At 37.3% G+C, this 17,952-nt stretch overlaps 1 protein-coding gene across 2 annotated transcripts in view; it reads right to left on the bottom strand.

The window, feature by feature from the left end:
- The window catches only part of lmbrd1 (LMBR1 domain containing 1), a 55,399-nt gene extending 37,698 nt beyond the window's left edge, over nt 1–17,701 (bottom strand). The window contains exons 1-5 of one of the 2 annotated variants that reach the window (XM_035663444.1): nt 17,594–17,701; nt 15,954–16,130; nt 14,773–14,836; nt 2,001–2,098; nt 491–558 (exon numbers count right to left, since the gene is read on the bottom strand). In XM_035663444.1, the coding sequence (XP_035519337.1) occupies nt 491–558; nt 2,001–2,098; nt 14,773–14,836; nt 15,954–16,130; nt 17,594–17,659 (473 nt within the window). In that variant the 5' untranslated portion in view covers nt 17,660–17,701. The remainder of the gene's footprint in view (nt 1–490; nt 559–2,000; nt 2,099–14,772; nt 14,837–15,953; nt 16,131–17,593) is intronic. The other variant, XM_035663446.1, reaches the window with a different exon arrangement.
- Between the last annotated feature and the right edge of the window lie 251 nt (nt 17,702–17,952).

Raw genomic sequence — 17,952 nt, 5'->3', positions numbered from 1 at the left:
CCTTTATTTTTCCCAAACCAGATAAGCCTTCCTTCCAATGCACCATTTAATGGTTGAGAGAGCACATTAAATCGTATAGGTTGAACTCCAGGCATGTCGCTGTCACGGCTGCAAAGGAAATCTATTATGTAGTGCAGGTGCTACTGAACGCAACCAGTATAAAACTGACGGATAAATGGGACATCAGTATAGACTTGACGATACAATATAGATTGTCACAAAAAAGACTCCCTATTCCCTCCACATGAGCTTTGTACATAGAGAAAATGCAAGGAATTTAGTTTAGAATCAGATATACAAGAATAAAAGCTATATTTAGACGTAGATAGATTTTTTTTTTTGTCTTGAACAGCTTATCAGGGTCAGATAAATGGTGCTGTGGCTGTTTGAAGAGGTCCTCCTCTCATTAACTGAACACAATGACATATCCACACCCCCTTCCACCTATCGTGTACTGAGTCAGAAGAAGCCATCCATGTCTCCAACTCACCCAATTAAAAGGAGCACCACGCAGACAATGGCAAATCCAATTGTGTACTTCAGAGCGTTTTTCACTTGCTGTAATAAAAGAAAAAATTAAACTGGTCAATCGTGGCCATGAAGTGAAATATCATTATTCATTGTGAGTGAGGGAAGCGGGTCATACTCCATTTAGCTAAGGACTATAGAGAGTGAGAGCTATATAGAGTGAGTCTAGATCCAGTTTGACCTGGCAGAGATAACATGTCACTCCCATGCTTCCCTTGCTATTCAAGGGGCTTTTCAAGTAACAATACAAAAGACATCCCTGTCTGTGAGAGAAAGTGCCTCTGTCAGCTCAAAACTGACACAAGGAAGGGAGAAAAGGCACTTTGCGATAGTTGGTGTTTGGTACATCACTCACTAAAAAGATAAGGATTTTAAATTTTCTCAAATTTCAGGTTACACTATGCAGCCTATAATTTATAGCATGAATGCAGTAGTGCAATGGTTTGATAATGGGACTATTTTTACTTTCACACACAATTATAAAAATTACATTTCAATGCTATTTTTAGTCTTATTGCAAAGACAAACACATTTTAGGTAAGTCTGCCGAAGGGCAGCACCCGGTGCTTATAAACGCCACTTTATCCTCTTGCTTCCAACCTCCTATTTTGGACTGCTAGGATCATCAGAGCCTTAAGCGCCCAGTCCGTTAGCAGTTGCGGCAGATAGAGGTTAGCCAATAGCAACAAGTAAGGCTAATATGTTGATCAATAAACTCAATAAATTCCAAACAGTTGAGGCAGAAGCTGCAGGACATAAAAAACGTAAAATATGTAACTTTCCTTTACAACCGAAAACGCACTTTCTGCATACACAAACTTGAAAGGTTAGTACTGACGCCTGAGAAGAGCAGCCGACTTATCTTAACTTAGACTGAGCTGGTCCTAATACTTTGTGGGTGTGCTCAGCCATCTTCTGCCTGGAGCCGATAACCATATAAAGAGATCTGTGACTAGCTGACATCAGTAAGGTAGATAAAGACGTTGGAAACTTTGCATTCAGAGCAGTATGAATTCTGAGCTCTTTGCTCACAGGATTGTGAACATTTACCTCATTATTCAACACTTTCACTTTGTTTAATATCAACATCTAAACATTGTAACATTATATATATATGACAGAAACTAAGAAAAAGAATAATAGGTCTCCTTTAAAGCAAAATTACTTAAGAAACATATAATCTATCATACATTGTGCTGTTAAGACCTGGATTGATATGGGTGTATTGTGAAGGTTCATGCAGTATCCAAAGAAGCTGAAGGGAAAACCTAAAGATAAAAATGGAAGGATGGACACTTGCTTTCATTGTTTATGTAAATGTGTGCAAATAAATGGGAAGTCACTTTGAAGCGTTTTTGCATGAACATAATAATCAGCTGTACCTGAATCATGCGAATACATTTGAATTCCTTTAGCACTGCATCCAAGCAGGCCACAGCGCTGTGTGTAGAAGAATAAAGGTGCATTCTTACCGAGCATTTGTTTACGTTGTCGTCATCCCTTTCTTCATAGTAGAAATAAACAAAGGGAATCCATAGGAAGACGCAGAATAGAATGAAGGAGTAAAGCGCTATATGGATAAAAAGAAGAATTGAAACCAAAGTATTAGTCAAAGAAATGTTTTTGTACCAAATATTGCCAAAATGTAATATATCTATATCTATATCATGACACTTATATGTTGAAACATTGCAGTGTAATACATACAAAATTACAAATCTAATATCTCTGACTCAGATTAGCAATTTAAGTTATTTTCTGTGTCTGAATCTCAGTCACAAACATTCCTCTCATGCAAGTTTGATATTACTGTAGGATGTACCCTGTTTATCTACTTGAAGTGATGTTGTATTTTCCTTGACAAGGAAAGGCAATATAAAGTCAAAACTGGTTTCTGTGAAGAAATGCTTCAATTTCCCTAATCAGGTTGTACCACAATCATAAACTAATATAGTTATCCCTTTTCTTTCACACCATTCATTTATGAATGATAACAGCAGTTGTGAAAAGTCAAATATGTCAGTGAGTTGTTGACCTTTTTGCATGCCATGTCAGTTCTTACATAGCCTCCATTATCACCCATTCAGCAATTTCAGAGCATAAAGCCAAGTCATTCCTTTAATAATCTAATGACAAATCTAGGGCAGGGATCACTTATTAATTTATCAAGAAACACTAGTGGTACCACAGTGAAACATAACTATAAATAACTTACATTCACTCATCTATAAATAAATGTTTGTAATAATACACCTTACATTTAAGTTATTTTACAAACCCAAAATGTGTCATTTTCTCTCTTATAATGTATTACTTCATTTTTCTTATTTGTCTCTTGACAATATACTGCAAAGCCTCTATGGTTGTCTGTTTTTAGATGACATTGTTTAATAGCCACCACATTGGTGGTAACTGGGCAGTCTCTTAAGTTGACAGTTTGACCCTTAAGGGCAGTCGCACTTTATTATGTAAGATGAATTAAAGGACCAGTGTGTAACATTTAAAATAATCTATTGGCAGAAATGTAATATACTAGAATAGGCATGTTTTCATTATTGTATAATCACCTGAAACTAAGAATCGTTTTTGTTACTTTAGAAATAAATTGTTTTTATCTACAGACACCACGAGTTGCCTTCCTTGGATGCCGAATAACTTCTGAGTATGTGTGAGATCCTGAGAGAGACATAATTTTAGCTGATGTTAAGGTTTCCATCAAAGCCTATTGGAAAGTACTTTCTTTTTTGTGCTTATAGTTTTTAATTAGATATGTGCTTATTTTTCTCCTCCAATATCTCTCCTGTACTCAGAGTGTGGTGATCCAGATAACTCATTGACAGTGACTACTACAGGGTCATGAGTTCAAGGAGCAATGTTTTTAATCATTTTAAACCAATAGTTCTTGTTAAAAGCATGGTTGTGGGTTTGTGAAACGTGGCAATTTTAGTAAGTGTTTTAAAGAAATGATACCTACAAAAGATTGGGGAAAGCTTTCATCAGAGGTACTTTTACAATAAAGGAAATGTACAGTAGACCACTGGGCCCAGCAAGTACTTATAAATGACATGTTTTGAAAAATGGCATTAGTTATTTCAAGAGAGGTCCATTAAGCAATCAGTGACAACTGTGCAGAGTTTTGAATGTATAAATTCCAAAGTTGGATTATTAAGTAAAGTAATGAGAGGCTCTGGTGTCATTATGTCATGGTAATGCTTAAGATTTCAATCTAAAAGAAATATTAATCAGACACTTATATTTCTTGGCATTTTTTAAGTAAAAGCCCTTTAATGCATTTGCACAACATTTCTCTATATGGTATTGTCTACCAGTGGTGGCTGAACTGTGCATGCGTGCACAAGAACTGATGCAAAAAAAGCTGACTATAATTTGTTAAATTACATTTAGCGTGTATTAATGTTGTCAACCAAATGTTTTTTCACAGCATCTCCCACAGTATGGTTATCAAGCAAATACGTTTCTTTGTGCTGTGAGCTGGTATTCTAGTCCCTTCAAGTCTTCTACTTTTAAAACAGCAGTTTGACAAGTTGAGGTTGGTTAGGCAATGTTAACTAGCCAACAGCTCTACAATATTGACAGGACCTCTTTTTATTTGACTGATTGAGTTAACTTTTCAGTTAACTTTATTGAACTTTATTGAACTTTATCTTAATAATAATAAGTGCAATTCAATTCAATTAAGAGCCACATCATTAATAGCCTCCTTTATACAGGTGTTGTCTTTGTTATGAGTGTTATGTGTAAAAGCCAGTTAATAATGTTGTTGGGTGTGTTCTGAGTAAACTACTTTTTCTGTGTTGATCTTGATTCACAGAACTGAACAATTGATTCAATTATAGGGGCATTTATATTTGAAGACATGATCTGCCATTGGTGTCTCCAACCATGCTTTGGGCCAAACTCCCAAAGCAAGTAATCACCAGTCCCATTTTAATGTTGACCCCTGCAACTGTCAGTCATTTGTATCAGCCCATGACCTTCAACATGTGGAAGCAACACACATCTGTCCCCTAAGTGAAAGAACTTGCTATTCTCTGATCCAAGCCTTTTTTGTTTGGTTCTTTCTGTACAAGTAGCCTTTTTAGAGAACAGACCAACACTCAAATACATTAGGAATTCATAGAGTGGAGGTGAGGCAAAAACACTTAAATAGAGAGATGCTATTTCAAGCTAGGGGCTTTTCTTTCTGCAGCAAATGGATGTCGGTGAAGACAGCCCAGACAACCCCAAAATAACTCAAAGAAAAGCATGTCACAAAGATGTGCAACATGGTTGGCATAGCTCAATAGCTCTTGAGGTGATAATATGAATCAGTAGCACAACTCACATTGTGATGCCAACTAAAAAATGTGCAGGAAGACAAATAGCTCACCACAACCACATCAATTTCACTTTCTCGCCACATGTTAGTTTGAGGAATATGACAGCAGCAGTGCTTTTTAATTTATGAGTTAAGGCTTGATTAAACGTCACCAAAATCAAACTAAATGAAAGAGTTTAAACCACAAATGGAAACGAGTTTCAGGCTTACACATACGAAACAACAACTAAACACACGCCCTAAGCAGCAGTGCCATGATAGCGTCACAAACTCCAAAAGAAACTGATAGTGAAAACATGCTCCTGATAACCATTTAATCCATGACATCAGTACTACACTTCAACTTCAATGTACATGTGGTAAACAAACGTTCCATATGAGTCAAGACTGCATGGCCTCAAGCAAGAACAAGCATGTAGCCTGTGAAATGGACTATATTTCACAAAATGCTCTCGCTGCTGCAGACAAATGAATGTCACTGTCATAGTGGCTTGGTTTTTGCCAGCTGTGATTGTGACAGGGCATTACTTTCAATAAACACATGCTCATTGCTCCACTAAGGTATCCATTTACACTAATTTACAGCCAGACAAACTGAGTTTAGGATGATGCCAGGAGCCAATAAATGCAAGCCATGCACAGTGTGTAGCCGCTGGCATATGCTTGTGGGTTAAAGCAATGGGTAAAATTAATCATAACACCATGAATATTAACATACTGAGAGAATAGGTCATACTGCATTACCATGTATCATCCATTACTCTCTAAGCAGATCTTCTACGGGGAAGAACGCCTGACCAGCGATAAAAGTTTAGCATATTTATCCCCCTGACAGAGAGTAGAGGACTAAATAATTACATGCCCTTCCTTAACCCTTTATAGTTATTGTGTTTCTATATAGTATACTCCAATTTTTTTTTTTTTTGTCATTTAAAAGGATTATACGTACTATCAACTACCAATCAGAGCAGTACCAGTTTCACTTCCAGCACCATGTATGGCTTAATGAGAAACATTAGAACATTGTCTTCACCTTATGGTGGCCCTCCACAGGGGCATTAGCACCTGGACTCTTGTCCCTTGCAGACCAGCACAATGTATTACATTTCATGTGAAAATTAAATGCCAGGGGAGATTTCTCACAGAAACACTGTCCCTGACAAAGGACTCCAGAGACTGATGAAAATATCTGTCTGTACAGACACTAGCTGAAAGCTATGACACTACGAGCTTGCACTCTCATTTCCTGTAAACATCAGGGGAGGCACCATTTTTGTGGGGCCAAACCTGGGATAAAACACTAGTGAATATTTGACTTAGATTTGACGGGTAGCATAAACGACATGCTGCCTGTGTTGTTCTGATGTGTGGGTAAACAAAGGTTTGCTAACATGCAAGACAAAGGAACTTGATTGTGAATGAGTATAAAGGCTCACTGCTGTTTGTTTGTTTTGTAGCTACTTCAAGCCACTTAATGCAGTTTTATCGGTCAAAGCAATGATTAATAAGAGGGAAGAAAAAAATTTATTTTCAATTAATAATTTAATTACTATTATGTCTAGAATATTTTAGTATATTTATGGCATGTAATTGCCATTTTTAACTATGTTAACATGTTTATACAACCATTAAAGTGCAGGGCTGAAACAACACATTCACTTCCCTTGTTTCCCATGCACATGTATGCACATCTGGTTTAAATGATCTTTATTTAAATAATTCGATGCGAAGAACCATTTTTCTAATATTTAAAAGACAAGAGAAGCTGTACATAACCTTGTCATGGTAGGGTAATGTATAACATAATAAAACAAATACTTAGACGAAAGACTCAGGAAACATGTCCGTAAGGTTCTGATTTTTTTAACATTAAAGAGCATTACTATTATAACTTTGAAGACAGGCTGCATTTCTTATTAAACTATACCTGTATAACAATTATGCCAATACCACAGAACATCAATACTTATTATTAATACCTAAGAAAAAACACTAACAGAGTCAGTATAATATCATATCGAGAGGTCTGTGCTGCCTCCCGTTTCTTTCCGTATTGGCAGCATGTTTGTACTGACTGACACGTTTCTCTGGTTATCAGACTCAGCTGTTTTGACTACCACTTGCTTATCCCTCCTCGCCCCCATCCACAATCCACACTGACACCCAAATTCAGATTTACTGACTCCAAACTGACAAGATGGCATTGAAAAGTGAACCCAACTCCAGCCTTCAAACAGCTCTCTAAGAACCTATAGGTTATGTTTTAGGTGCTAGTTCTGCATGTAGAATCTTTAGCGTTCTGCCGTGCTTTTGTACTTTGTTGCCATCTGCTTGACAAACTTTTCACTTCAATGATTAATGGCAAGGTTTTTTTGCTGAAAAGAAGCAGCAAATGGACTCCACAGGGCTTCTTGTCCATTGTTTCAGGAAGTATGGGACATCAATTTCAAAGAGTAGCCTTGAAGGACATGAATAGTGAGCTGATATGGAAGAACTTCTTTAGAGGAACAACATCTTTATGCACCATATAATCAAATGGTTCCTGAGCCATAAGACCGGTATCTGTTAAACCCTCCTAGAAAGAAAATGAACAGAATACGTTTTGCTATTTTTCTTGCTCCACACGCTGCACCATGCCATCTGACAGTCGATACACTACAAAAACACTGAAAAACAGCCTCATATCAAAGTAAAAGAAATATTTGGAGATTCAACTTTTATACTGAAAGTAAGAGATTTCTCAGTGTCGGACATCACATCGCTTACATCTATGCTTAAACATACAAACAAGCCTCAAGCACTTTTAAATATCATTGCGGCTGTCAGGTGAGCAGAGAGCAGATTTAAAAATGTCTTTAATATATATGACTTCTAATATGCACACAACTTTATGACATATCTTAAAAACTGTGCAAAAGAGGTTGGGTAGTCCTCAGTTTTTCTAGTAAAGTACTGAGCAAGAGATCAGAAAAGAGGGTAATGTGAAATACGTATAAGAAAAGGCTGCATTCAGAGGAAGTTTTCTTCTTATTGGATTTGTGAGCATTAATGGGGACATCATGAAGTGCTGACATTCATGCATTATTTGTCAACAAAATCATAGGAAAAGCTAGAAGTAGAAAAAATATTTTTAGCTTTCAAGCAGGCTAGTAGTCAATGAAACATCCATCAACATAACATATTTACTGTAACAGTGGGACAGGTGCTCATGATCTATTATTACTGGCTTTCTATTTCCGCAAACATGGCTGTTCAACATGGCGGACTCCATGGAAGGCGGCCCACGGCATCTGTAGATAAAAATGGCTCATTCTAAAGTAACGATAATGCAATGATTCCTATATTCAGTGAATGTTATAATACATTGTTGCCAATAGATCCTCCTAAATGTTACAAACTAGACCTTTGCTTAACAAAATCTAGTAAACAATTTACTTAATCCACATACTCAGTTAACACACAGCAAGGATTAAACACTTGCTGACTTATATATAAATGAACACCAGGTATTTGGCTTAATTCAGCAAATGGGATCTGCATAGATTCTTCTAAAATTGATGGCAAAGCAACGATTGGAAGACAAATTGGTATAATGCTGTATGTTAAAGCCCAACTAGTCCATCAGAAAGGCCAACATTATCTGCCAATATTACCTTATTACCGATATATTGGTATCAGCATATTTGTAAGCCAATAACTAACAATAAATTACATTGCAGAAATGCTAAAGCTATGTTGAAGGTCATAGCTTTTCAAGATAAATAACTGTAAAAATGTCAAAATTATTTAATAACCAAACTGAAGTGATCCTTGTCATGTTCTTAATGTTGTTAATGTTAAATAAATATAACAGCAGATATATTGTCATTTATTGACTGTTTTGAAATTCTCCATTGGTTGACCTCTGTATTGTTACAGGCTTATATCGTTTAGAGGTAACTGCAGGCTAAAAAATGTATCCCTGGTTTAAATATCATAATTGTGAGGTAGATAAAAGAAAAGTAGAAGCGAAGAGCTTCAAGTTGTGTTTTTTGCACACAGTGGCAAGAAATGTGCCTTTGTTTCTTATGCAAGCTGGACAATGTTCTTATCGTTGAAGGCCCTTCTGTATCAGACAAAGCTGCTCTCCAAAATAAAACTGCAATTTGTCATTGTTTTCAGAATGCTCTTAAAAGAAACACTGGGTTTCCAATACATTTCAGTCAGCACATGTAGGTGGGCAAGAATCACAGACAAAAAGAAAGTACTTGCTGTGTATTTACAAGAGGATTGCATCCTCTCTTGCTCCTTTTCTACAAATGGCGTTTAAAAAGGCACAGAGAAAGCCAATGATTTATTTAAAACGGCCCTGGGGTATTTTGCCCTGTTTCTTAAGGGTCTTATGCACCGCTGCTTTGAAGTACTGAGCAGTCCAAGGAAATGTATAAATGGACAGAGGCTGGAGATTGAATGGCTAGGCTTTCAAACTTAGGGTTCATCAAAGATCACAAAAAGCAGTTTGGGCTCTAAAAGGAACTGGGTGTTTAAGTTATAGACATTCATCCCTTCTGTCAGGTTGAAGGTACATTTTATCTAATGCTACACTGTGTAGAATTTGTGATTAACTGCAAGGTTTATTCTCCACAGACAATAAGTAACATTTCCCTCAGACAGAATCTTTTCACCTTCTATTTTTTGATATAGCTATTATCTCTTCATCACTGCTTTTTGCTCAAACTCAAAATGCGTCTTAGTTCAAATAACTATACTCATAAATGCGTACATCTAAAGATGTAACATAATGCATTTACTTGACCTACTTATGATGTTACTGATTATGTGTACTGCAGCCATCATAAGAAAAAGAGTGTGAGCAACAGTTTCATACCACTGATAGAGTGCTAACATACACATGCAGTTTAATGAACAAACGGTACAAATTTGTTATTTTCTGGTTCGTAAATACCACATTGTCATCCACTCCCACTGATTGCATAATTGTGTAGATTCCTAATGAAAATGAGGACTATAAACCTGGTTAAACAGAAAAAACCTCAATTAAAATAACAATGGAATTGTGCTATATTGCATTTACCCCACTATGACAACACTGTGCTTGTAAAACTGTGAGGGTAATTATACAGCAGAATTAAAAGCTGCTGCAGAAATGTTGACAATATCAACTATAGGTTTGACTGAACATAGTGACCAGAGAGAAATGTACACATTTCTGAACCAGCAACTGACAGAAATGACAGCTATGCAAGGCCATCAAATGATTTCATACATCAAGTAAATAATGTTAAAATCACTGGACATGCACATGCTTATTAACTGTGATCACCACTGAATACACATCAATCTACCTTGAAGAAAAACATGCTCCAGTGGAGGAAATAGGAAATCTCTATGTCAACCCTGTAATTATTCCATTTGTGAAGAGACAAATGGACAGTCCTGTCAAATATGGCCTTAAAAAAAATTCAACTTTAAAGGTTAGATTTAAAGGAAGCTGTGCATACAACACACATGGAGCTTGGTCTCCACCTACTGGCAAATAAAAAAGTAATGCCCCTCAAAAAAGAAAGAAAAGAGACTCTGGTTCTGCATAAACATCAACAACATGATAGTGAGATAGACTATGCAGCCAAAATTAGACTGATCATGTTTTCATATTTAGTCTATTACTGTAGCCTTCAACAAAGTATGACTTTGCATCAGCACACAGTCCTCTTATGCTGTCATCTTCACAAACATCGATTCACTTGCAGAGACACATAATCACATAGAAATGCATCATGATAACCATTTAACTTTTAAAAATAATCAATGGTAAAGCATTGTCTGAATATATTATTATTACATTAAAGTATTTAACTTTAAATAGCCATGGTAACTGATCAGACTCAGAAGCCAATCTGTAATAATCTCACAATATATTGCTATAATATAATATATATAACACCTACTGTCAGATTAATTCTGGCATAACAGTAAACAATTTATCATTAGAACAAGTGCAATGACCTAAGGTGCATGTCATATATTAAATGACAGCATCTCTAAGCTTGGAATGCATTTGCAATATTTAAAATGCACTACATCTTTACTCCAAAAATATGCTCTGAGGAACTGAGCACAATATCAATCAAACTGCAGCACTCAGATTTTTGTATTTTAGGCACTTTTACAGGCACTCAACCTTCCTTATCAACAGCCAAACGTTACAACACCACAACAAATTTGCAAGCAGATCATTCTGCACCTCACACTCCCAGAGCTATGATCACATGTATACATGCCTGAGGCAAGTAGCAAAATCTTTGAAGCTTCTCCCTTATCCCTAGCTCCTAGAATGCATAGTCTCTGTATGTCTAAGATTTTTCATTTCATATTTCAACTTGATAAGAACATCTATATGAAAAAAAGCAATTACCTTTTCTGTGAATGGCATGTACAAACTACATTTGGATTGTAATGCCTACTTAACACACAATGTAAAAACACTGCTTTTATGTGGAATAAGGACAGCATGAATGCCACAATATAAGGTGCTGCCAATCAAAACAATTGTGATTCAAGACAAACAAAAAACATATATATATATATTTAAACCAACTATATGAGCATTTCCTGTGATGTGTGACAAATGTCTTGAGTGTAACTGCTGCACCATGAACATAGTTTCCAGGCGGTTTGGCCATTAAATGAATTAAATTACTGACGAGACACAGCCCTGCATTCCAGTCTAAGCCTACAGAATTATTCATTATTTGATCTTTGTGAATCAAGGTTTCTATTTAAAGAGATGTCTAATCCAAACTATAGATAATAACAGAGGAAATCAATCATGTGCATAAAATCATATTTGTGTGTCCGGAGGACCATATACTGTGGCCCCTTGAATGCTGGATTCACGGTCAGCCCATTTTCTGATGTCACCATACCAGTGGAAGTGGTTTCTTTGATTGGGCTGTCTGGGCAAGGAGACAGCTTGTCTTCCTTGCATTTGGCATTTCTGAACAGACGGTACATAACAGTGTTGCTGACAGGCACTTTAAGCCAGCATCTGTTGGAAAACGTGAGATCTAGTGTCTTTGGCATGACTGAATTTGCAATCGTCAAAGACAAAAAACTTATGTTATCCCTTAATATGACAATCATGAAGAATTTTCAGTGGCACTAATAGCTTTGAGTTAGGAATCTATCAGCCAAATAGCCTGGATACTGTCCCCATGAACTGCAACCACACACAAACACTATAATTATGGAGCCATCCATGGGGACCGGACCTGCCCTCTCTCATAGAAGGAGAATCTGGCAGTCCGAGTCCAAGATGCCTGACTGAATGCTCGACAAACCTACCAATGATACAATACAGTATGCCACAAGCCAAAAGCAAATTGTCAGTGCCAAATGTTATAATTTCACTGAATGCAAGCTAAATGTGACAATTACGACAAGTGAAACAAGTGAAGACTAGCTTGGTGAACGTACAAGAACAGTTGCAGCAGCTGGTGGAAAGTAATACTTTTGTTTTTGTTGTTTTCTTTTGCCAAGTAGAATACAGCAAGACACACAAACAAAGGTTATAAACAAACCCTCAATTTTGGCATACAGTACTTGGAAGTAGAGGAGAAAATTGAGGCAAAAAAAAGAGTAACCAATTATCATAATTATGCCACAAGCTGGATTGTGTTGCTGCATTTTTATTTATTACATCCCTTAACATGTGACAACAGAGAAAACAAAACAGCTTGTAACACTCAATGCGCCTGTAGGTGGTGCACAGTGTCACAATGCAAGGGGCAGCTATTACCTTACTTGCCTGTAGATGGCGACATCAACAAGTTTATATCTGTACATCCAAAATGCTGCTGCACGGTGCACATTTTGACTTGTGTTAGCAAAAAAAGCACATGTGAAACAAACGTCATTAACGATGGCTCAATTCCATCGAGTGTCCCAGTAAACGATGGCATGAGCCAGCGTGTGAAAGAGCAGGACTCTGGAAGTAGCTCACGTAAATAGAATGCAGTCATTTTTAATGTTTTCTGCTATGAACAAAATGTACGCGACGCAAACGACCCAACAACTCCCTCTTGTGGAGAACTTGTAGCCTGCGTACAATCATAATGCCTTAAAAGACACTCACACAGGTGTTTTCATGTACTGTATTCTGGTTACTAATTATAATTCTGCTGTAGTCACCAAATTTCATTCACCAATAAAAAAAATAAAGGTGTGATGCCAAACCCATAGGAGGGTCAGACAGTCAAGCAGAGTGTGAACATGCCCGCACAGCCCTCAGATGAGGAAGAATGCAAACCTACGGAGGAAATCTAACCTGACCCACAACGACTGCCGATTACAATAAATCAACAACGAAAGTGACTTTACTTTAAATCAGTGCTAAATGTCACACCAAAGTGTTACAATCACGTACAATGAACTCACAGGAGTAGAGCATTTGTGTGTTAGCTTATTTTCCCCACAGCCGCTACAGTAAAACTTAGCGGCTGTGAGTAACCAGTCATATACACATTGTTGTTACGTTGCTTTATCCTGCCATGACTGTATTCAAATGAAGGAAGAGTTTGTAGCCAATCAAATGCAATCAATATATGCAAAGTAGCATACTCAATATGTGATGAAACAACTGTTTTTTTAAAGCTATTAAGCTTTTGCTGGAAAATAGTCAGGTCTCCCAAAAAAGAATATATTAGGACTATGAACACAAATTGACATTATACACATATATACATTTATAAAATAATAAATTTTAAGCTAAGCAAGCTTATTTAAATCTTTACCAAGGAAGGAATTTAAACATTAGCATTATAGAAAATATATATACCATTAGCAATATGACTGTAATAGCAAAAAAGTTAACATGGCAGAGTCCGAAAGAAATGCATAAGAGAAAATGCAAATAGTGTAAAGGTGTGAGTAAATATGATCATCACTGTCCATCACTAGGACTCCATTTGGAGGTCATGATTCACCTTATGTTCACCAGTAACATAGTGATAGGAATACTGTGTGTGCTTCATCCAAGGCTCAAGCCGCATCCAACTAAAAGCATTTCAGCATGCAATAGTAAATTTAATCTATTATTGATAGCTATAGTTGACTAATGTAAGATGCCTCCTATCTGACAGATTGCATTCATTTTAATTGTCATAGAGGGCATTTTGCCAGGAAACACTATAAGTGTTTGATATCTCTAATATATTGCATCATCATAGAAAACAAACTGTTCTGTCCGTCCATTAAAATTACCCTGCGAAAAGGTCATTTCACTATTTATTATTTCAACAGTCCTGGCCATTACAGTTCATCATTTTATTAGTCTCATTCATTTGAATGCCATGTCCTTGTTTATATAAGGTTTTGTGAATAAAATCTAGTTTTTTAAAAAGGCCAGGGTTCCTCTAGGATCAGTGAGCTATTGTATGGGCTTTTAATTTATTGTTTATTGATAGCCTGAACTTAACTGCTCCAGAAGAGGAAATATGTGCAGCCAAAGTTACTTTAGAGATACCCTGTGTGAAAATGAGTCACCACTCTGGGAAACGCTGTCAACGAGCCAGTGTAAATCCCAAAGTTAGACTACTAACCCACTAAAATGGCTGTGTGGGTGAGTCAGGCCCCAGGTGTTATTGAAATTGAACTGGCACAAGCATCAATTGAAAGAGGAGATTTGAGGGCTGATATCATCGGAGCATGACAAAGTAGACTTATGATCATTGCACACATCACAAAACATCTAAACTCTAAAAAATATTCAAACAAAAGGCCTAAATAAAGACAGATTAAGTTGTCAGCCTGCAGCAATCCTCTCTGTTTACGATTCTTGAAACAAGTTATTCATTTTCCTTTTTAATGAGGACCCAAGTAAACAGGTATTAAGAGAATGTACTTACTGTAATATCCATACAGCACAGTGTCTTCAATTTGCCCCCGCGTCTCATTGTTTGCTGCCCATTCCTGAAAGTTAACCAAGGAAAAGTCCATGGTGAAAATTAGAATTTAGTTCAACAGTAATAGGAATGACACAGGTATAATAATCAATGATAACAGGCATCAACGCGATTTAGGCTACTTAAAAAACAAAAATGTGTAAAATCTATTGTAATAATTATAACAATTAACACCAACACAGAGGGAATTGTGGTGCATTTACTGGATACTGTATTAATTACATCATTTATTTCTTGACAGAGGCATATGGTTTATAGCAGTGCTCAGGCAGCTTTGTTTATGTAGTTTCACAAACTGAATTCAGGCATGAACAGTGAATGATGCAAAACTGACAGGCTCCTTGCCTGGGCAAGCTGTCAGACCTTTGTCTAAATCTATTTTTATTCATGTGTAGTGACACAAGTGCAGGTAATTGTCCATCATATGCTTGCATTTCCTGCATTTTTCTTCCAGAATGAATTCTCCAATTGGAAAAAAATCTGTAAAAAGCTTCAATGCATCAAAAAGATTGAAGAGTATCAGCCTAAGGAAAATGTTTTTGTAATTTCTGTCAGTTTCTGCAGTGTCATGGTTCTCACTGCTCTGAGTCATGCTCAGATGATCTTTTCCCATCAGAAGCTAGTATTTTCATTCTTTCATTTCCCTGTTTACACAGTTTCAATTTCACAACTTGCTTTCATGCTTCTTTGCTCATTTGTAATGTTTTTATTACAAAGTGTAATCACCAAGAAGAGATCACCAAGAAATCATGTTTGATTAAGTAAGTCAGGGATTATGTTCCTGATGAGTTAACATGTGCATCTTACATCAGGTGGCCATGAATAAATGTTAAAAAAACAAATACCCTTTAACAATCAAAGCCGCTCACAACCCCCACGTAGCAACACATTATCTGCTGTTCAATTGAAGATATCGTTACACACTTTGCTAAATCTTCAAATAGATAAAAACTAATTAAATGGCAAAAAATTCATGAGCCAAGAAATGCATTCAGCTTTTAGATGAGGCAAAAACAATGTCCACTTTGTCTAGTTCTAAGAAAATTACAAAGCAGAGTTTAAAGCTGCCTCAGGACAAGTCTCAGATTGATTTTACTGGCAGTGTTAGAAGAACAGATACTAACCTTATAGGTACCATTGGGATACTTCATGAATGAAACAAGGAATATATCCACTGGTAGAAGGGCCGAAGTTATCAAAGCAATGGCCAGTGCACATATTGCTGTGATAGTCGAAACAACTTCACTCTCCTGACGACTTTGAAACTTCCGAATGTAGACCCAACAGAAAGCCAGGATTACCTAAACAGTGGGGGGAAATTAGGAATATGATTAGCCAAAAATGATTAGGCCTAGATAGCTTAAGCAAATGTCCAGCCAAAAATATAACATTTTAGAGATAATAGAGAGTACAAGAGATGACATTTTCATTTCATTTCAAAGATTGGCATAATACAATTATATTATATTGTATTACAATTATACTGTGTCCTCCCCTAACACTGCTTGTAAACTCTAGCTACAGTGTGTGTGGTGCTGATTGCCCCCCAAAAAACCAAACCAAAGTGTTAACACAACACGCAGGGAATTATATACTGAGAATAGCCTGCAGGTGCTGTGGAACAGCTGATCTGATTATATCATACTTCCTCCACTTATCCTCTTTCAGCATAGGAGCGCACATGGACTCACCAGCAATAGGGATTAGGAAATATCACAAAGATGACTTTTTATACGACGCAGAATTTATAGGCAGTTAGGTACTACCGCTTGAAGTATTTTAACTATTTCAAGAATTTGCTCAATTATCCTGTTTCTGTTTAACACGAGAAAGCCTAACGAGAGAGGGATTGTCATTGTAACAGGCAGTCACCTCAATAGACGGAGAAGCAAAAAAAAAAAGAGACTCCTAAATGACAAGGTCATATTCCAAGCACACAAGCTGTAAGAAGTGAGGACACTGCTAAAACTAGTCCCTTCAGATCAAGGGCTGCCATTCACAGACAGGATCAATTAAAGGCCTGCAGCCTTAAGCCTCTGGCTGCTTGTTTTGCCAGGTAATGACGCAGGCTTTGCATCCAAATAAGATCCATTGAAGGGTTTGTTCAAGTAAGAAGGGCTGCAAGTAGGGGAGGCAGGGCGTTTTACTGGCATCCAGGCATTCTTCTGGACGGCTTCTGATTAACAGCTGAGATAATGAGTGCTAAATTGGGCAGCAGGTTACCGAACAGACTAACCCAACTTCAAGACATTCACTGAGGTTCAGTAAGGGTCCACCTAACGCCACTAAACAAAAATAACACTAACAGCATGGTTAGTTGGAGGTGAAATGCCTTTGGTGTTTTCAACAAAGCTAAATTATTAATACGGAGGAGCATACTTTTTGTAAAGTGCCTTTTAAAAACCTTGTGGTGAAAGCTAACTGGGTATACCGCGCAGCCATTTGCTGTTATTAAGAAATAAATAACCTGAGATTTTCTGTACAATACAAGCAGGTACACCAGCTCCCTGCACCGCCACTATACGTAATAGTATGACATGTAAAGGGTTTACTGCTTCCTTTAAAACAACAGCCTGTAGTGTGTCATGGCTAATGTCGGCTAAAACCAATCCAAAGCCAGTGTTGACGTTAATACACCGTCGTCATGTCGCGCTGTGTTACACGTTCACCGAGCGACCTGCTCAGCTGCTGGAAACATCTAAAAACGAACCGTACAACACTCTACTACTTCATGAAGCGGCTGCGCAACTTCACACTCGCTTACCAAAAGTATAAAGGTGAAAATAGACCACCCGAGCAGAGACTCGGAGAGAAACGACTGAGCCGCCATCTTCACTTCCTGTAATAACAAACCCACGTGCCCCCGGTGACGTCGCCACGGTGGAGGGCGAGCGGCGGCCGTGACGTCACCACGGATAGTCCATCTGTCTGTCCATGTGGGTGTCTGCGATCACAGGAGTTTTGTTGACCTGTGAACGTTCACAGCTTCACCGGTGGTGGGACAGGACGTGAGTGTAAAGAGAGGCCACGTTAACACGGTCACACAGTCTGTAAATGATAATATATCAGTGATAATATTAATGATAATTGAATAAGCAGAGGAGAAGGTCCTACTCCCTTATG

The sequence above is a fragment of the Morone saxatilis genome, unplaced genomic scaffold (genome assembly GCF_004916995.1).
Source record: "Morone saxatilis isolate NCDOM2014 unplaced genomic scaffold, NCSU_SB_2.0 Contig19, whole genome shotgun sequence".
NCBI classification, from domain to species: domain Eukaryota; kingdom Metazoa; phylum Chordata; class Actinopteri; family Moronidae; genus Morone; species Morone saxatilis.
The sequence above is the reverse complement of the archived record's forward strand: the minus strand, read 5'-3'. Positions and strand labels throughout refer to the sequence as shown.